This window comes from Balaenoptera borealis (genome assembly GCF_965194805.1).
Source record: "Balaenoptera borealis genome assembly, chromosome: 10".
Classification (NCBI taxonomy): domain Eukaryota; kingdom Metazoa; phylum Chordata; class Mammalia; order Artiodactyla; family Balaenopteridae; genus Balaenoptera; species Balaenoptera borealis.
The window spans coordinates 55,810,710-55,831,594 of NC_138874.1; the positions used below are offsets into that span (position 1 = coordinate 55,810,710).

General features: G+C 50.6%; 1 protein-coding gene and 1 long non-coding RNA gene across 2 annotated transcripts in view; both read right to left on the bottom strand.

Moving 5' to 3' along the window:
- The window catches only part of LRRC20 (leucine rich repeat containing 20), a 62,725-nt gene that overhangs the window by 37,543 nt on the left and 4,297 nt on the right, over positions 1–20,885 (bottom strand). Inside the window, exon 2 of the mRNA XM_082407328.1 lies at positions 19,303–19,441. Coding sequence (XP_082263454.1) covers positions 19,303–19,384 — 82 coding nt within the window. The 5' untranslated portion in view covers positions 19,385–19,441. The remainder of the gene's footprint in view (positions 1–19,302; positions 19,442–20,885) is intronic.
- Positions 12,730–13,919, bottom strand: LOC309635742. Its single transcript, XR_014248989.1, has 2 exons — positions 13,467–13,919; positions 12,730–12,997 (listed from the first exon to the last, which is right to left on the bottom strand). It is a non-coding gene; the product is annotated as an uncharacterized lncRNA (long non-coding RNA).

Here is a 20,885-nt window from a genome sequence, read left to right on the forward strand (position 1 = left end):
TAATTATCCTCATAATCATAATTATTATCACAAGGCCAAACTGCATGTCCCCAAACCTCTAATTAGAATAATACTTCATGTTAATAAAGAAGCTCTTTAATTCAAAATGTTTAATGTCCTTCATTAAAGGTTATCCCGTAAATTCTAACAAATGCCTAATGAAAAGTAACTGGTGGGCGAAAACAGGGCAGAAAAAGCAAAATCCAAGCAGTAAACAGAACATTCTGTGGGAAGTCAGGAGGGCTGAGTCAAGCTTGTGTTGTTCCTTAGAAACAGAACTCTGACCCCTGCTCAGTTCCTGCTGAGAGGTGGACCTGGTGACAGGGCCCTGTGCAGGGAGCACAGAGGACCATGGAGCCCCTGGCAACCAAGCCACAGGACCCGAGGAGAAAGTGTCGCGGACTCAGGCTGGCGGGTGCGTGGGCGCTGTGGCCTGACCAAGATGCAAGACTCCCCAGGCTGCAGGAGGAAATCTGCCACCAGTGTGACCCAGTCCCACCCAGAATGTCTTGTTTTCACAAAATATCTCTTTTCACAAACGTCTTTTTTTGTGGACTCTTTTTTTCAGGATTAGAAGGAGGCTGAAGGCCATTTAGCCCATGTTTTCCAAATTTCCCAGTAAGAAGCATCTGGAGAGGTGGGTCCTAGGCCCCTACTCCTGAGATTCTGCCTCAGTGGGTCTGGAATGGCACCAGGGAATTTGCCTTTTTTAACAAGTATTCCCAGGTGATTCTTACCAATAAGCAAACTTGGGAAATACTGAGTAATGCAGCCTCCAATCTCAGACCTGAAATTCTCTCAATGTCTCCACCGGAGAGCACAGAGTTCTTCTGGAACACCTCTGATGATGGGGAGCTCCCCTCCCCTCCACAGAATGGTTTGAACTGTTAGAGAGTTCTTTCATGAACCATATGATAACTGCTACCCAGCCACTACCTAGTGGTCCTTCTGCCCTATTGGATCACACGTAGATATCTGCTCCCACGTGACAATGCTTTACATATATGAGGATGAAGGACATGATAAGCTTTACTCCAGGCAAAACATCTCAGAAACCTCAATCCCCATGGTTTTAGATGCTCCCTTCAGAGAGTCTGGAACAGCCCAGCTCAGACCCTGCCCCAGCCAGAACTTACTACTGTAAGTTCTTCTGTCTGTGACATATGACCACAGCCACCATTGGGTCCAAAACTGCTCAGGGCCTCAGACCTACAATCTCATCTGCTCCTCACAACTACTCTGTAAGGTCAGTTCTATACTTACCCCCATTTAACAAAGGAGGAAACTGAATCATAGAGAAGTTAAAAGATTGGATTGCTCAAGGTCATATGATTTATTCAAGGTCACTCAGTTAATGAAATAATAATCAACATTTATAGAGTGCTTCCTATGTGCAAGTCAGTGATCTCAGCATTGTCATATTAACTTTTAAATTTTTTAAATTTATTTTTAATTTCAATTTTTATTGAGGTATAGCTGATATACAATATTTTATGTTTCAAGTGTACAACATAGTGATTCACAATTTTTAAAGGTTATATTCCATTTGTAGTTATAACATATTGGCTATATTCCCTGTGCTTATGTATTTTATACATAGTAGTTTGTACCTCTTAATTCCCTACCCCTATCTTGCCCCTCCCCTTCCCCTCTCCCCACTGGTAACCATTAGTTTGTTTTCTATATCTGTGAGTCTGTTTTTCTGTTGTTGTTATATACATTAGATTGTTTTATTTTTCAGCTTAAGCAATATCATAAGTATTTGTCTTTCTCTGACTTATTTCACAAAGCATAATACCCCCCAAGACCATCCATGTTGTTGCAGATGGCAAAATTTCATCCTTTTTTAGGCTCAGTAGTATCATATTAACTCTTAATCCTCACAACAGCCTCATGAGATGGGAACTATTATCACCATCTTTGCTTTTAGAGGAAGAATCTGAGACACAGACCTGCGGGCTTGTTAGTAAAGGGCATAGCTGGCCCTGAGCTCGTGCTCCTAACCACTATGTACACAGCCTCCCTACAATATGTAACTGTCACTTGGGATGGTCAGCTGCTCTGAAACAAGAGATCTTGAGTTCCAATGAGCAGACAGGCCTTCCAAGATTTACACTGAATTCCTGTGGACACTGGTATACTGCAGTTACCATGGAGCTATATTAAGGAGGCTTAGAGTTGAAAGAGCTGGTGAAAGAATTATCCAGAGCCTGGATGTGTCACTTAATTGGCTGTGGGACCTCAGGCAGGACCCTTCGGGTCTTAAGCCCTTGGTGTGCATCTCTGGTAAATGCCAAGGTTGGAGCTGATCATCTCTGAGACCCCTCCTGGCTGCCACTCTGAATTCTAGCTGGTGGTTCTCAGACTTGGCGACACACTGGGCCAGTCACCCGGGGAGCTTTACAGACTCTTGATACCTGAGTCTCGTTCGCAGAGATTCTGACTTAATTAGTGTGAGCTGGGGCTTGGGAATCAGGGGTTCCCAAGCTCTCCTGGTGATCCTAACATGCAGCCAGGGTAGAGAACTCTGCACTACGCCATCACCTCTCAAACTATAATGTGCCAACAGATTATCTGGGGATCCTGCTAAGATGAGGCTTCTGATGCTACAGGTCTCGGGCGGGACCTGAGATCCTGCATTTCTACCAGGCAGGTCCAAGGACCACTCTCAGTGGCAAGGGGTGTCTGGGGCATCAGCATCTCCCCAGACCCTGTTGGAGATGCACATTCTCAGGCCCCACCCCAGACCTACAGAATCAGAAGCTCTGGGGGCGGGGCCCAGCCATCTGTGTTTTAACAAGCCCTCCAACTTGAGTTTGAGAATTACTTGCTTAGAGAGACTGGGCCTCCACCAGCTGTGGTTTCTTGGCCCTGACTGATGGTGATAATGGTGACAAAAATGACAGCAATTCACATTAACTAAGTGCTGGCTGGTCCATGCCTGTGCAGGGGCTTTAAGTTTGCTCACTTGTGGAAAGTTACTTTGCCCTGGGTGCCTCCCGATTCCCCTCAGACTGGGCTATTTCAAGACAGAGCCACCGTCTCTTCATTCTTCTCTCTTGCTTGTGCATGTTTCTGGCTCTGAAAGAGGCACAGGTGACCGTCAGTGTGGAAGCAGCTGGGCTGGGCTCAGGAGGACCATGTTCTCGTCCCCGTCCCTCTGCTATTAGCTGTGGAGTCTCAGGGAAACAACTTCTCCGGGGGCCTTGGCTCCTCTTCTGTAAATGAGGGTTCACACCATGGTATTTGGGGGGGTCTCAACCAGGCTGGACATTCTGTGACTCCGTGATTCTACAGAGCAAAGAGCTCTGGCCAGTGCTCCTGTCAAAGAGGAGAGGCTGCAAGCTGCCGCCAAGGGTTCTAGAATTGTCTGTGCCTTAGAACACGCTGGAACATGCAGTATAATGGGGGGATCTGAGGCTCAGGGAAGTTGGTCACCCAGGCCCATGAGTAGAGAGCTGGGATTTGAACCAAGAGTAACCCAACTCCGATGCCCATGGTCTTTCTACGACCCTACATCAGTCTACACCACGCTATGCTCCCTCCTCCTACTACCGTCAGAAGATAGTCTTAAAAAAAGGTGATGTAATAATAGCTTACCCTTGTATGGCACTTCCTATGTGCCTGAGACTTTCTTAAATATTTGACACACTTTATCTAATTTAATCTTCACAACAACCCCATGAAGTAGGTAGTATTACGTTCATTCCCATCTTATCATTGTAGAAACACAGGCTTAGTAGATAAATAGAAGAACTGTGATTTGAACCCAGGCGGTCTACCCTGAGAGAGCTCAGTTTAGCAAAACAACACGTGGGATTGTGTGAGGGCCTCAGATCAGAGGCCCTGGGTGGGATGAGACTCTCATTCAGGAGCCTGGTATAGAGAAAATAGATTCTTCTGGAACATGAAAATGAAAACTTAGGCGTGGGCCTGCTGGGAAGAGCCAGCACCCCTTCCAGAAGATCAAACTCCCAGCACCTCCATGTATATTCAAGGGCTAGGGGCTGGGAGCTGGCATCCTGGCGTAAGAAGCCAAAGGGCTGCCGGTCTCTGAAATGCTGTTTGATCTCCAAAGCTGGGAGGTGCGGGGTGCAGAGAGCAAGCGAAACAAGTCATCAAGGACTGGTATCAACGCACCAGTGCACACAATTAGGCTGGATTCTGTTATCTGTGCACAGTGTTTATAGAGCTAACTAGCTCTAGAAGGTTTAAGAGGAAAAAGAGCCCTGGCCCGCCTCCTGGAAAATCCCCTTCCCCAGACAAAACTGCTTTGGGGATTTTCGGGGATTTTGCTGGTGTTTAACTCCCAGTTTCTAGAGCAGCCTTTTCCTGGCCTTTCCCCATCTGTCTCATGCCACCTGGAGAGGAAAGGTCACAGGAGGAGCTCACCGAGCACTGCAGAAGTCCAGAAAGTTCCACCACAACAGCAGTTATACTGGGCCCTGGCGGGGAGTTAGAGAAGGGCAGAAAGGTGCCCAGGAAAGGGGAAATGTGCATGGCATCTTCTGGGAACATGGCGAGACCACTGAACATGGCCATGCTTTTGGGGGTGTTATTTCTTCTACTACCTACTTTATAGATCTCTGTATTGTGTGATATTTTTACAACAAGCACTTACTACTTCTTACAAATATCCTCAGTTTAAAGAAAGTAACATCCCTAACATCCAGCTATCCATGGGGAACAGGCTAAGGAGGCTGGGTCAGTGGAGATCCATCCTGATGGTTACATGGGGAATGGGGTAAAATCCCACCAGGGCCAAGCTCAGAGGGGCTACTGCAGAGCACAGCCGACAGCCCAACAACAAATGCTGCACACGTGAGACTCTGGAACTCAGAGGTGCTTTCTCCGTGACCTACTGCAGAAGTCCCAGCCTCTCTGGGAAATGATGGAACTGCAGAGTGCCTGCCTCCACAAACAAAGCTGAGCTTCTGGCCCCCGGTCAGTGGCCATCACACCCAACAGTCAGGATGTGCTCTAACCACACAAGAATAGCCAGAGACCTAAAAAAGGAAGAGGTACCTACAGTGTGGGCCTGAGAGCACTCTCTTCCTCCAGATCCAAACGGAGGCTTTTCTTGGGCTGGGGCTTTCTTGCTATGGGATCTCAGGGAAGTCACTTAACCCCAGCCTCAGTTTCCCCCTCCATAAAAAGAGAACAAGAATTCACGCAAAATCCTCTACATGCATGTTCATAGCAGCATCCTTTGCAATAGCCAAACGTAGAAATAGCTCAAATGTGTATCAACTGAGGAATGGATAAGCAAAATGTGGTAGCTCCCTACACTGGAATATCACTTGGCCATAAAAAGGAATGAAGTACTGATACAACATTGATGAACCTCAAAAACATTGTGCTAAGTGAAAGAAGCCAACCACAAGAGGCCACTAACTGGATGATTCCCTTTATATAAAATGTCTAGAATAAGCAAATCCATAGAGACAAAAGGAGAATGGTGGTTGCCAGGGGCTGGGGGAGATTTGAGAAATCTGGAGTAATTGCTTAGTGGTACAGGGTTCCTTTTTGGGGTGATGAAAATGTTCTAAAATTGATCGTGGTGATGGTTACACAATCTTGTAAATATATAAAAAGCCACAGAATGTTACACTTTAAAATGGTGAATTTTATGGTATGTGAATTATTCCTCAACTTAAAAAAAAAAATGAGGACAAGATGATCTAACTAACAGGGCAGTTCTGAGCATGAAATAAAAGGTCCACAAGGGGCCCAGCACAGCATGGCAGACAGTGTGTACTCAGTAACTAAGAGATGCTGTTATGAGGATGAAAAGACATTGTTTTGATGAGAGAATTCATTACAAGGATGTGCTTCAGCTCCGTTGCTCCTTGAAGGATGAAGAGGACCCCTGGCAGTCACTTATTCCAACAACATCACAACAAGGAGACAACCATATTTGTGTGTTATTGTGGGATGTGGGACTTGCCAAAACAATCCCTGCTTCTTCCTGGCAAGCCAGCCAATCACTTAAAAAAAAAAAATCCTGTATTTAATTAAAACCAAAATTTAATCCCACACAGAATACAACCAAGTGATGCACAGTCACTGATTTGAGATATTAAATTACTTCATTCAATCAATGACTCATCACTAACACGTAGAACAAAAGGGAACAGAAACGGCAGCCACACTGATGCGGAAAGCGTGGCCACCAACAGCTCTGAGGCGATCACAGCCGGTCTGAGCAGAGGCCACACGCTGAGCCAGGTCTTGGAGAGGCCCCGGCAGGCTCTGAGGTCTTCTACAAGGACAACAGCAGCCAACACTGACTGAGCATCATCTTATTTAACCCTGACAACAACCTCTGAGGAAGGGCAGTAGTGTCAGTCCCCTTTTGCAGATAAGGAAACTAAGGCCCAGAGAGGTAAAGAATGTGCTCAAGGTCACACAGTAAGTAAAGATGGGAAGGAGCCAAGCTTGGCTCGGCTTCCCATCCTCTCAAGGATGTTGCCCTGCAGAGCCAGTCTGGAGACCTGGATTCTGATCTGCTGCTGCTCTTAACTCATCAAGTGACCTTGGGCAGGTCACTCTTGGACCTTAACCTCCTCATGCATAAAACACAGAGACTGAACTGAGCCCATCTCTCTCCAAGTGCGTAACTCACAAATCTGGCAACAAAAGACCAGATTTCTCAAATTGTAATGTGCCCATGAATTACATGGAGATTTTGTTAGGATGCAGGGTTTTTTGTTGTTTTTTTAAAAATTTATTTATTTATTTTGGCTGTACCAGATCTTAGTTGTGGCAGGGGGAGATCTTTGCTGTGGCATGCGGGATCTTTAGTTGTGGCACGCGAACTTCTTAGTTGCAGCATGTGGACTCAGTTGCGGCATGCACGTGGGATCTAGTTCCTGGACCAGGGATCAAACCCGGGCCCCCTGCATTGGGAGCATGGAGTCTTAACCACTGGACCACCAAGGAAGTCCCAGGATGCAGGTTCTGATTCAGCAGATCTGGGATGGGGCCTAAGGATCTGCATTTCTAACAAGTCCCCCAGGGATGCTGATGCTGCTGGTCCTCGGACCACACTTTGAGAAGGACTTAGATGGTGATCACTGTACAAATAACAATCAGCCACATGGTGAGAAAGTCCCATTTCAGATTCTCAGTCCTCTAGTCCTTGCTTTACCCCCTCTTTAATGGGGAAGCAGATTCAAGCCTAACCTAAGATTTCATAACGGTGTTCTGTTTTCATCTTTGTTTTTATGGTTATCAACTATTAATGAAAAATTATTTTGACTTTCCATTTACAGTAATGATATAAAGTTCTTTTTAAATTGTATCTATGCTAAATTTATTTAAAGAAAAATGTTAAGTAATAATAATCATAGTTAATACTCATAGCACTGAGCATATGCTGGCCACCATTCTAAACATTTACGGGCATTATCCAATTTTCATCCTCACAACTCTAGAAAGTAAGGACCTTTTAGACATGAGAAAACAGAGATTTAACTCAGATCAGACTTAACTTGATCAGAGAGATCAAGTAACTTGCCCAAGGTCACAAAGCTAATGAGTGGCTGAGCCAGGCTTCAAACCAGGGCAGCCTGACTTGAGAGTCAATCACGTTACTCCACCTGTGACTGAGAGTACATCTGGCCCTCTGACATGGCCAAAACCGTGAACATCACATGCACATGGTTAAAGGGAGGCAAACACTTGTTCCTTGCAGGCAGGGATAGTGTCCTTTTACCTCTCATCCTCCCCAACGCCCCCAGTGCCCGGCACAAGGCCTGGCCCACAGGAGGAGCCAATGCATGTCCTAGAATATATTTCCCCGGTCTAACTTGCTGGGCAGAGTAAGACTCTGGCAGACCTGACAGTACTCTTGCCATAGCAGAAGCCCACGTGTGCATGTAGGCTTCTCCAGGGGTGACGAGATGCCAGACGACTCAGTTAGCCTAGAGCCGGCTTCTGAGCAGAGCAGAGAGCAAGGGGGCTGCAGCTGACATCTGGGGAGACTGTACTTACCGAACAAAGGCAGTGCCCGGGCACAAAAGAGCTGCAGTTACTGACTGGATTTTTACAATGCCTTTTCTCCTCCTCAAACAATCACTCAGGCTTGAAATAATAAAGAATCCTGCCCTGTAAGGCATGCTTTCTCAGAGGAGTAAGTGGGCTTCCTGAGGTCACAGCTGAACAACTGAATGGACCCAGGAAGTGGCAGCAAACGCCTCCAAGCAGCACCGTGGGCTCAGCATCTGACCCAGCCAAACACCAGGGCCTGGCCGCCGGCTGCACACCTCACCGCAGCCACCCACCTGCCAGTCCTCGTGCTCACTCATCACCCAGACTTGGCTCATGCCATTCCCACAGTCCAGAATGCCCTTCCCTCTCTGCTCTGCCCCTATAGCTCCTCCTGCCAGCCCAGCCCCACCTCCCCCAGGAAGGGTGTCCCAACCACCTCACCTTCAACCTCAGGACGCCTGCCTTCATGCTTGTGCTGGACCATCTTCCCCCAACTGGTAAATATCCGCAGACTTGCCTACAGGATCCGTGAGCAATGAACCTGACTGGAGGAGCACGTGCCCTCCTGCTGACTACCCCTCAGGCCCAGCTCAGAGCTGGGCGAACACTGCTGAACGTAACCATACCCCTCATCCCTGGGAAGCTTTGTTTTGGGATCCCCCTCTATAAAATGGGGGTTCAAATGCCCTTTCGGGGAATGAAGAAAAGAATGAGCTAATATCTGTTTAGGGTTTGAACTCATGGCAAGAACCGTGCTGTCTGTGGCAAAGATGTGATTACTGTAATATGGTTTTACTGTTACCTAAAAGAAACCAGCTTAACAACCCTGAAATCCACCTTGACAATGACCATGGCCGCTTCTTCACTGAGGAATCTCTCCACGCCCTGCCCCCACCCTTCCATACCCATCACCTGAATACCCCTCTCCATTCAAGAATGGACTCCCCATGCCACACAGAATGAACCCACTCTCTGCAGCCCAGCAATCCCACCGAGGGATCCAGGTCCGATCCCCCTTTTTAGGTATCCTGCTTGCGACTCTGCTTCCACCTTCTGGCCAAGCCAGACTACTCATTGTTCCCTGCAAATTCCCTTTATTCTCCCACCTCCGTATTTTTGCTGGTGCCGTTCCCATTAAGTAGAATGTGCCCCTTATCCTCAACATCCTCTCCCAGCAACACCATGTTACAAGGTCTTGTCTAAAGGCCACCTCTCCAAGAAGCCTCAGCTCAAGTCCTCAACTGACAGAACTGCTCCGCCCTTAAGCTGCAGCTGTGTGTTTGTCGCCTCTGTCAGGGCCCCTCGCCTGTTTGTCTTCCATAAGAATGACTAATGTGTTTGTCTCACTCTTCCTGGCAGGGCGGAGAGCTCCTTGAGGGCAAGGATTAGGTCCCAATGAGGCGGGTGGCCTGTTGCAGAGGGAGAGGGAGGCCAAGAGACTCGAGTTTAAATTCCAGCACAAGATTTGCTGGCTGTGAGAATCTGGGTAAACCACTACAGCTCTCGGAGCCTCGGTTTCCCCTTCTGTAAGTGACACGAAAACACCACCCGTCCAGAGCAGTTGAGAAAATCAGATGCAGTCATTCATATGGCAAAGATTTCCTGAGTATCCAGTACATGGTAGCACAGTCCAAGGGTACAGTGATGAGCAAGACAGAGTCCCTGGCCTCGAGGAGCTTACACGCCAGCCTGGGGAGAAGAGTGGTAAATACAGAGGCAAATACCTGAAAGAATGTCAGGCAATGACACTGCTCTCCAAAAAATAAAACAGTGTAATGGGGAGCAGGTAACTGAGGCAGGGGCAAGGGCAGCAACCCTCACTAGGGCTTCTCGGAGGAAGTGGCATTTAGCTGAGACAAGAATAAAAAAGAAGGAGCAGGGCATGCAAAGATCTGGGCAAAGGACGATCCAGGCAGCAATACCAGCAAGTGCACGGCCTAATGGGACACCTGCCGGAGCTCAGTAATCAGCTCCCTCCTCCTCCTCTCACCTCCCCATCCTCTGCAGAGCGTGATACAGACAGACACGGCACACAGTGAATACACGTTTGCTGACGTGAATTTGACAGAATAAGGAATCCCAGCAATACACTGAAGCACGACAAAAGTATGCATCTTAGCAAAACACAGTCAACCACGATGAGGCAGATGCCAATTAAGCAGCTCTTAATTCAACCTCATCTTTAATGATAATGACCTTTGGCAGCACCTGTCTCTGAATAAACTACAATTTCCTAACGTCTAAAGGTGAGCACAGATCACTCATTTCAGCCTGGGTCACCACACTTACAGCTCGGGGTGTGTTGGGGCTCCATTCCAGAATGACTGGCTTTGCCAGGCCCCTGCATCACCTCCCTCCATCCCCAGCTGCCTTGTCAGCCAGAGCCATGTTTGCATTTCTGGAAGCATTTGATTTTAATAACCTCCTCAGCCTTGCTAAATCACCTCCTCAAGGCTAACATCCTCATACTTGGGCGACACAAGCTTTTGATGCCACCAAATTATCTATTCGGTTATCTCTCTGAAGCAGAACATTTTTGTTCTTCCACCAACATACATTTTTTAAAGCTGAATAATTATCCATGTGGTTTCAAAGAAGATTTCTCTTTGCCTTCAAAAAAATGCTTCTTCAGTGCCAGTGACACAGGGCAGCCTGGCAGCCTATTTAACCACCTGCTTCTTGGGGTGTCTGCTGGTCTGTGCTGGTGGGAGGGGTGAAGGATGCACTGGGGCTGTCAGGGACCCCAGAACTAGGGCCCCTCTGGGGCAGCAGCACTTCTGCAGACATCTTCATTTCTAGCTGGCTATGCCCATACTGCCCTGCTATGTGCTTCTTCAGGGGTGTCCCTTGGGGACCCCAAATCATCAGAATCCCCTCATCCACCCAAACGGCCCAGGCCTCCCCAGTTTACATGATGACCAGGTTTCAAACTGTACGCCAGCCAATCGGCTGCCCAGCCCCTCCCGCAGCCTCTCCTTCCTCACGTCCTCCTCCCACTGGTCGGACTCGGGACAAGGCCACACCAGCACAGGCCCGGCGCATGGAAGGGGTCTCTTCCCTGCTATCCCTTCCATGGTCTCGCATCCATTCCGTGCCCGGCGGTGCTCTTCCGAAACCCGGCCCGGATCACGTCACTCCCTGCTCAGAACCTGTCAGGGGCCCCCCACTGCTGTCCAGATCAGGTACAGCCGAGGCAGCTTGGGCCCCCATTTAACTTGCTGAACTCAGATGCTGAGTGTGACTCTAGTGTTTTTGAAGGTACATGGTTCCCTACAGCCTGGGTGTGCTATCTGCGAGCCGGCAACCTCACCTGGTCCCCAACCATCAAAACGGTCTGTCCCAGGCTGCGGTTTAACACAGGGCTAAGAACGTAGGCTCTGCAGTCGGAGCGCTTGGGTGCAAATCCCCCCGGCTTGGGGAAGTTGCTTCGTCTTTCTGTGCCTCAGTTTCCTCCTCTGTGAAATTGGGACAATAACAGCAGCTACGTGCTAAGGCTGAGCGATGATTAAATCACCGGGTTGTTTTTTTTCATGGGTCATTTGACTCTAGGTGATCTTCACTGTTCAGGCTCTCTTTAGAACCTAACCTCTGTGTAAGCTAGGACTTTACTGTAGGAACTACTTAAGGTGACACTCAAGGCCCTCTGAGATCTGGGCCAGCCCCTACCTCCCCTCCTGCCTCAGCTCCCTTTGCTCTCCCGTGTTGCTATTCCCATCACAAGCACCTGCCTGCATGCTGCCCCACCTTTGCTCAGACACCCTCACCTAGAACGCCTTCCCCTCACTCCTGTCCCACACCTACACCCCTAAACCTGCTCCGTCCTTTAAGGTTCAGCTGAAATGCCGCCTCTTCTGTGCAACCCCCTTAACACGGATGCTAAACCAACACCCGGTGTGTACACAACTCAAGACAGTAGAAGGGGAACTCATCCTCACTTAGTTCACTTTAGGTCCTGCAAGCATTCCACACACCATGCAATCAGCTGGCCGCCTGGCGGCCTGTGTCCAGGGCTTGTGGCATTTCCACAAGTCACCGTGCCATCTAGGGCCCAGTCTCCCTGCTGTGATGAGACCTCCACCTCCCACTGGGCTTCCCTGGAGGCCCCTCAGGGCTGGACCGGTTCTCATGGCTGGGGTGATTTCTGCAGACCGAACAATGAAGAGGAGAGAAAACTAAGGAAAGAAGACTGAGCGATTTGTACCTGTGGGATGAGGGAATTCCTCCATCCATCCGACACATGACTTCTGAGCACCACCGCTGTGTCAGGGCAACATCACAGCAAACAGGGACCCAAGGAACAGGTGTGCTGTGCTTAAGAATGCCCACCACAGACCCCCCACTCTTATCCTCCCTCCTTCCAGAAGACTGAGGCCCACAGTGGGGCTGGGATGGAGATGGGTGGGGCTCGTGGCCATTGGAGCTTCCAAAGTTCTAGATGGGGACTCAGGGACTCCCCCACCACCAACAGAGAGACCTGAGCCCCAACCAAAGGGCTTTGGGGTTCTGTCCCATCACTGCTACAGAAACAACTTCAGGACACAGCTCACCATCCTCATCCTTTAGCAACTCTAGAGTTAGCCAGCGTAACTTCGCAACTGTTCCTCTAGTTCCACAAGACACTGTGCCAGGGGGAAGGGACCAGCGGACCAGAAGACAGGGTGGGAGGAAGCCTGGCCTCTCGTTTACCCTTTGGGCCTTGTGCTTTGTGCACTAGGCACAGGTGATACATACTGGGGGTTTTTTAATATAAATTTATTTATTTATTTTTGGCTGCACTGGGTCTTCGTTGCTGCGCACAGGCTTTCTCTAGTTGTGGCGAGCGGAGGCTACTCTTCGTTACGGTGGCGGGCTTCTCATTGCGGTGTCTTCTCTTGTTGCGGAGCACAGGCTCTGGGCACGCGAGCTTCAGTAGTTGTAGCACGCAGGCTCAGTAGTTGTGGCGCACGGGCTTAGTTGCGCCGCGGCATATGGGATCTTCCCGGACCAGGGCTCGAACCCATGTCCCCTGCATTGGCAGACGGATTCTTAACCACTGCGCCACCAAGGAAGCCCTGTTTTTTAAGTTAAACACATATAGTTTTAAAAGTATTCCGCAGAGTGCAAATGCCTAGGCTGGAGCCACAGAACAAATTTTCTCTCTCTCCATCCCAAGAGCTGCTTTCCAATACTGAGCTGTTCTCTTTCCCTCCACGGCCCCTTCTACACCTGAGGCTGGGGGTCCATACAGGACCCCAACAAGCCCATAGCGACCTGGGCACAAAGAGGCAATGCCAGACCACAGCATGGTGTAAAAGGATTTCCAGGGACTTCCCTGGCGGTCCAGTGGTTAAGACTCCACGCTTCCAATGCAGGGGGCGCGGGTTCGATCCCTGGTCGGGGAACTAAGATCCCACAAGCCGTGCAGTGCAGCCAAAAAAAAAAGAGAGAGAGAAATAAAAGGATTTCCAGAAATGCCCACCAGGGCCCCTCCTCACCTGCCTGAATAATGGGCTCAGTGCTACCTGCCTGGACACGGCCATATGTGTCCACCTCTCTGGGGCCAGTTCAGAAGCAGCCAGGACTCCACAGGCACACTGGGCTGGGCTGACACCAATCACTTGCCTCTGAAATGAGAAGGGCACGCCAGGTGCAGGCCCTGCATTTCTGCACCACAGGCTACTGCACTGTGCCAACTCAGTACCAGTGAAACCCTTGGGCTCTCTGAAAGCTCTACTGGTTTCCCTTTGTATACTGGTTATTTGCCTCTGAATGATACCCTCACACACTAGCCCTTGCCAGGGTCTCACCTCCACCTCTTTCTCTGCACTGGCACATCCTGCCAAGCAAGACCTCCTGATCCCCCACCACCAACGCCCACAGTCTGCTCTCTCCAATACCCAAGGGCCAGGAAAATGAAAGGAAAGCAAGATCAAACTAAAGAAAGGAAGGAAAAGCTTATCACAACAGTTGGGATGGTGGCTACCTCTGGGGGTGGGAGCGGCTTCTGGAGGTTCTGGCAATGTTCCATGTCTAGACCTGGATGGTAGTTACGTGAGTATTCGTTTTACAAATATCTGCTGAACTAAGTATATATGATTTTATGGACTTTGCTACCTGTGTATACCTTTTCATAGCTTCTTCTTTTTTTTTTTTTTTAAAGAAAAATGACTGGGTGAAGGCCACTTAGAAAGGAAAGTCAGGGAGGTCTCTCTATAGACGAAACATTTAGGCTGAACCTTAACGTATGAGAAGGGCCCAGCCATGAAGAACAAGGAAGAGCATCCCAGACAAAGGGAACAGCAATGTGCAAAGGCCCTGAGGCTGGAAAGGGTTTAGCAATTCAAGGAACTGAAAGGTGGCCTGTCGGCAGATTTGAGGCTTCCAGCCCTCGCGGTAAAGAGACAAGTGGCCCTGGCCAGGCTGAGGGCTGCCCTGTGACAGACAGCCTGTTCCCTCCTCCATGCCTTCAGAGCTGACCTGTACCTGGCTGATCCTCAGGACTCCCCAGGCTAGGAGACATGGCAGCAAAACACACACTCCTCCCCTACGACCAGCACCAGCCTCCTGGGCTCTGGGCCAGGAACTGTAGACCCACAAGCCCCCCCTGGGGCCAAAAAAGACTGCTCCCACCACAAACCCTGGCTGCCCCCCTCCCTCGGGACATGTGTGTGAGTATGTGTGTGTGTCTGTCTCCCCCTCCAGACTGGGCACTTCTGGGACACTTGGGTCCTCCAGGGAAGGTACACACAGTAGGTGTTCAATGTGTGTTTGTTGACAAAGGAGCCGGTGGCAGTGTCTGACCCAAGGGAAGATGTTATTCTGTCCAGTGAGTATATATCGAGTGCTTCCTGATACTGTACTTACTCAGCACCCTTGCTCAAGAAAGGGGCTGCAAAATCAAATCACTGTGGAGTCAGCTAGGAATGTAGACACAGGATGTGAGCCGGCCAGGGCGTGGAAGCCCTTGTCAGGACCCGGCCCTCACACCCTGGCCAAGTCCCTGACTCAGCTGCCTGTCACCAGGTCGGCTGGTGACGGGGTGCCATCTGCTGGTGAGACAGGAGAAAAGTGGCCAAAGCAGGAGTGAGCCTGAGAGGAGGGAGGGAGGGCAGGAGGGGAAGGGGGAAAGGAGGGGAAGGGGGGGAGTAGGGAACAACATATCCCTTCTCTCACTAGCCTTGGTCTCCTCACTTGGTGATCTCACAGCGCCCAGCCTAGCCGCTCAGTTCCCTGAGGATGGATCAAGTCCATGTTCATATTCATTCCCTCTCTCTCTCTCTGTCACACTCACACACACACACACACACACACACACACACACACACACACACACAGAGAAATCCAGAGGCCTGCCCAGACAACACCACCCACCCTCACCCCACCCTACCCCTGCCACCCAGCCCTCCAGAACCCACCAGGAGAAGGAAGTTCCAGATTGTAAATAGTAAGCCAGTGGCTCCCAAAATTCGAGGCAGGGAAGAATCATACAGGGTCCCCATTAACATGCAGGTCACCATGCCCAACCTCTGAGATTCCACTGTGAAAGCTCTAGAGTGGGGTCCATGATCTGCATGTAAGCAGAAGCAGCCCACGGGGGCTGCCCCCTTCTCCTTACCACCTGAGGCATCTTTTTTTTTTAATATTTATTTTTATTTATTATCATTTTTATTTTTGGCTGCATTGGGTCTTCATTGCTGCACGCGGGCTTTCTCTAGTTGCGGCGAGCGGGGGCTACTCTTCATTGCGGTGCGCGGGCTTCTCATTGCGGTGGCTTCTCTTGTTGTGGAGCACGGGCTCTAGGCATGTGGGCCCACCTGAGGCATCTTAAATGCCCAGTATGGCAGCCTGACACACAGCAGGCCCCAGATAAATGCTAGCTCCTTTCCTTCCCAGCATACCTTGTTTTTTCCTTCTTCCCATCTTTGCTAGTGCCTCTATCTCAGCCAGCCAAGCCCTCCCTTCCCACACTCTCCCAAGCCTTTCCAAATCCTGCTCTTCTGCAGTAATGATCAGTTTTTTAAAGTCATCCCCCCAAACCTGGGAGCCTCCCCCTGGAAAGGAGAGGGTGCAGAGTAGCCTGGCCTGATGGTCCACTGGCTGGACGTGCTGCCATCTGATGCCAGGGAGGGAAGGGTGAGGTCAGAAGCCCCTCAGGGGTGCAAGGACCCAGCGAAGTCCAGGTGGGCATGAGGCCTTTTAAAAGAGGAAAAACTAACTTGGGGAGACAAGGGGGGCATAGAGAGGAGTGCCTCGTGTGTGTGGGGGGGAGTCTGAGTACAGGGCAGAGTTCCCAACTCTTTGCAAGCTCATCCGAAAAGTCTAGCAGATGATGCTGAGGAGGGGTGAGGGGCTGGAAGAAAGTGGCTTCAACTCAAACCTAGGGGCAGACCAGAGGCCAGGTGGAAAGAAGCCTACTTCTTGGGGGTCAAGAGGCCTGGAGTGAGGCAACAAGGGCTGTGAACCAAAGCTCAGGTTACAGGAGGAGCAAGCCTGGCTCTGGTGTGCACCCGTGAGCGGCCGAGGCAGCGCAAGTGATGTTTCCCAGGGTTACCTACCTGAGTAAGGTGAGAGCCTGTAATCGAGCTCTCCCCAGCCCAGCCTCTGCAGGGATCTCCCACTCTGCAGCATTGGAGCAGACATCCCACCGGGCCTGAGCCCCCAGCCTGTGCACAGGGAGGCAAGCTGGGGAACCCAGCAGAAGGGGAGAAGCCAGGGAAGCTCATTCCACACCCAGGGGCAGGGGCTTAGAGCAGGAGCTACTCCCTTAACTCCTGTACCTCTTGTCTGCTGTTGGGAAGTGGGTTTTACTTTCACTTTCTAGAGTGGCAGGTGGTCCTTTCCCTAAAATCTATTCTTCTCTGCTTGTGAGAGTAATATGTTCATCATAGAACATTCAGAAAATGAAGAATAGTATTTTCTAACATCCATTTGTATCTTATTTCTTTCCAATTTTTATCTATGTATATACATGTTTAACATAATTGGCATCTTACTGTCTATACAGTTTGGGATCCTTGTTCTTTTCCAATTCACATTATACATGAGAATTTGCCAGTCCTCATTCAAGCATGTAATGAAATTTTACACACCATGGTTAATAGCTACGTAAATTGCATTACACAGCTGTAACAAAAGTTCTTTAAGCAATTTTCCAGTACTGGCTTTTTAGTTGCTTCAGATTGTTTGCTCTTTTACGTGAGAACCATATCGGGTTACTTCACCTATCTTTCAAGACCCACATCAATTCCCACCTCGTCCAGAAAGCCTTCCCAGACTCCTTCAACACCCAGCAATGTCTCCCACCTCTGAATTACCACCACCTGTAGTCCATCTGACACGGCTCAGCACGGAGCCCGTGCGTCAGTCACTGCTGTCCCAGTGGCGGGCCAGTCTCAGGTCCAGAACTCCACTGCACATATCCCTGGGAGCCCCCCAGCACCGTGCACACAGCAGGTGCTCAATACGTGCTGACTGCTGACCCCTCAGATTACATGAGCCTGATGAGCTCCACCTGCCAAAGGGTCAGGATTCCAGGCGCCCAAAGTGGCCTGCTCTGACATTCTGCTTCTTTGCTGGGCGCTGAAGAAGTAAAAAGGCCCCCTCTCATTCAGCCCTAAGTTTAAAGACCCAGCCACCTCCACGTGAAAGTCTCGAGCTTCAGCCAAGACCACCAAGGCTCAAGCATTTAACTCCTCTCCCAAGTTGACCGGCGATCGGCAACCATCTGCCCCCCACCCCAGAACAGAGAGGGCCCAGGCGCTGGTGCCAGCCAGTTAGGGTTCCAATCCCAGGCACTGCAGTGGCCAGGCAGGGCTGCCAGTTTTTCAGTGGGCATGACCCGAGCAGAGAGAGAAGCTGGTTGCAGAGCGCCCTGCCCTAGACGACCTGCACACTTCACTCCAGGCAGGGTGTCCACTCTGTTCACAGAAATCCCCACCTGGCCTGCGGAGGCAACTGAATTTGCAATCTCTGGTCCTCAGACATTGAAGTCTAGACTCAACACAGCCTTGCAGGCTCTCCGCCTGCCAGTGGCATCCCTCATCTCCCCCCTCCCCAGCGGCAACTCTGCAGCAGCCTCGCCCCCACTCAGGCGCAGCCCTCCCGGTGCCTGGGGCACCCGTCTCCTAACTGCTGCCTCCTGAAATCCTCCCTCAAACAGCACGTCCCCCGGGAGGTCAGAATTCCACTCTCCCCCCTCTACTGCTCCTCCACCCTGCCCCCTTCACACATCTGGATGAGAATGAGCCGCATATGTGTCTCTCTCCCGTGCACCATTTTAAGGTAGGGGTAGGTTATTCACCACAGAGATCCGTTGATTTGCACTGAACTCCCCATCCCAAGGCAAGTGGGGACACCCAGCCAGGTGACTGGCTGACACCTGGAGGAGGTGCGTTTGTGGTGGGGGAGGGGAGGGACTTAGGCCCCACCTCCAGCCCTTGGAGATGAGAAAAATTAAAAATAATAGCGGGCTTCCCTGGTGGCGCAGTGGTTGAGAATCTGCCTGCCAATGCAGGGGACACAGGTTCGAGCCCTGGTCTGGGAAGATCCCATATGCCGCAGAGCAGCTAAGCCCGTGTGCCACAACTACTGAGCCTGTGCTTTAGAGCCTGCGAGCCACAACTACTGATTCAATAAGGCAACACTCGGGAGGCACCAGCACAGTGCAGTGCCAGCTACTGCCACCTGGTCCAAGGGCACATACACACTTGGAGTCATCGGCAGTCTGAGGGCAGGCAGACATGCTCCCGGCAGATGGAAGCCCTACTCAGTGCTTTTCAAACCTCTTTGAACTATGACCCCGTATACACAAACTAAACACAACTGCAATAAAAAGTCCATGGAGGGACTTCCATGGTGGCACAGTGGTTAAGAATCCACCTGCCAATGCAGGGGACACAGGTTCGATCCCTGGTCCGGGAAGATCCCACATGCTACAGAGCAACTAAACCCATGTGCCACAACTACTGAGCCTGCGCTCTGGAGCCTTCGCGCCACAACTACTGAGCCTGCATGCTGCAAATACTGAAGCCCGCGCTCCTAGAGCCCGTGCTCCGCAACAAGAGAAGCCACCGCAATAAGAAGCCCGCGCACCACAACGAAGAGTAGCCCCCACTCGCTGCAACTAGAGAAAGCCTGTGCGCAGCAATGAAGACCCAAAACAGCCAAAAATATATTTAAAAAAAACAGAAGTCCATGGAACACAGCTCCTCACGCCGAGGGGTGCATGCTGATACTGTGCCTTTCACCTTCTCTTTCTATCTCATTTCCAAACTGATTCAATAAACCACGTACAGGGTGCCCTACAGCTGGAAAAGCCGTGCCCTCACTCACCCAGGGTGTCGGAGCCGCTCTCCACTGTCTCGTTGACCTTCCTCGCAACTCTGGCCACGGCCTCACCCATCTTCCTCAGCATGCAGACTCAGGTGTCCTGCCGCCAGCCACCAGGCTGGTCTGCTGCTCATAAAGGGACCTGTGCTTGGGGAAGACAAAGGGCCATGAAGTGCCTGCCCACCACCAGCCAGGGACCCACCCCTGACCCACCCTCCCCCGGGGACGCAGGCTGCAGGAAGCACGCAGGGAGGGGCCCAGGCCACTCACCTCCTCCTGAGGGGCCCAGAGCCCAGGCCACATCCGGCTCAGCCTTCAGAGTGGCTGATCTGTCCATCAGCCCGGCCCTACCAGTTTCCTGGGAGAATTGACACCTATGACCTCACCAGGGCTTGAACCAGTGGCCAGGCGGGTGTGAGGATTTAGGTGTGTGCTGGCCTGTGACTCACTTAACAGGCAGAGCAGTGGGGAGAAGGCGGGGTACAGCCAAGTGCAAGGAGAGACACCTGTCCCTCCATCCCACAGGCTCGGAGCCAGTCCACAGGACAACTGCTCCAGCTCCTAGTTCTCCTCAGCCACCTCTGCCAGGTTCCTCCCGCAGGCGGGAAGTGGGCACACAAAGGCAAATGAAACACAGCCCTGCCTGGTCAGAGCTCACTGTCTGGCTGGTGGGTGGTTTCTAAGAATTCCCTTTCCATGCAGCAATACGGAGGGAAAGTTACAGTTTTAGCCACAGATCTGATTGTTAGCCTGATGCTGAGTTTATTGGCGAGACCCCAAGGAAAAAGGAAGGGGGGCAGGATCACTGGGGAGAAAAGGCTTAAAGAAGGGTGAGGACACAATCAAAACGATCAGGTGTAGAAGACATAAGGGACTCGGGAAATGTCTCCAACTCCTTTTTATTAGAGAAGGAAACTGAGGCAGAGAGAAGGACTCAATGACCTGGCCAAGGTCAAAGTAAGTAAATGGCACTAACCTGGCCCAACTCTACATCCAGTGCTCACTCTTTACAAAAGTCACCCACATCACTAGCGGCAACACCCCATGCAGATAATGAATTTGAGGCCAACATCAGCGCTCTTTCTTGCTCCTGGATCCCAATCCGAGATCCACAGACAGCTCAAGGAGCTCTACTGAACACATCTGAGGGTCAAAGGCAGAAGAATGTGAAGGGCAGAGAGAAGCGGGTGAGGGTACAAACAGATACCAAGAAAAAGTCCACATGTGCTCAACTGGACAGGAAGGCCGAGTCAAGCCCACTCAGGTGCTCAGGGAGAGTTAGTGATGAGTTCAGTATGTGCCTGCATCTTGCCAAGGAAGAAGACAGGCCTAATGCCCAACTCTGACATTTATTAGTTGAGAAGCCTTGGGAAAGATTCCGAACTACTCTGAGCCCCAGTTTCTTCATCTGAGTAGGAGATCTAGTAACACCTGCTGCAGTGGGTTCATATGAGGATTGAACAAAAAATACATACCTTTCTAGACCAGGGCTCAGGACACGTAAGCTACTTAATAAATGCTAGCTGAAATGATGAAACAGTACACGTGCAGATACGATGCCAGCACTTAATCCCAGTTACATACCC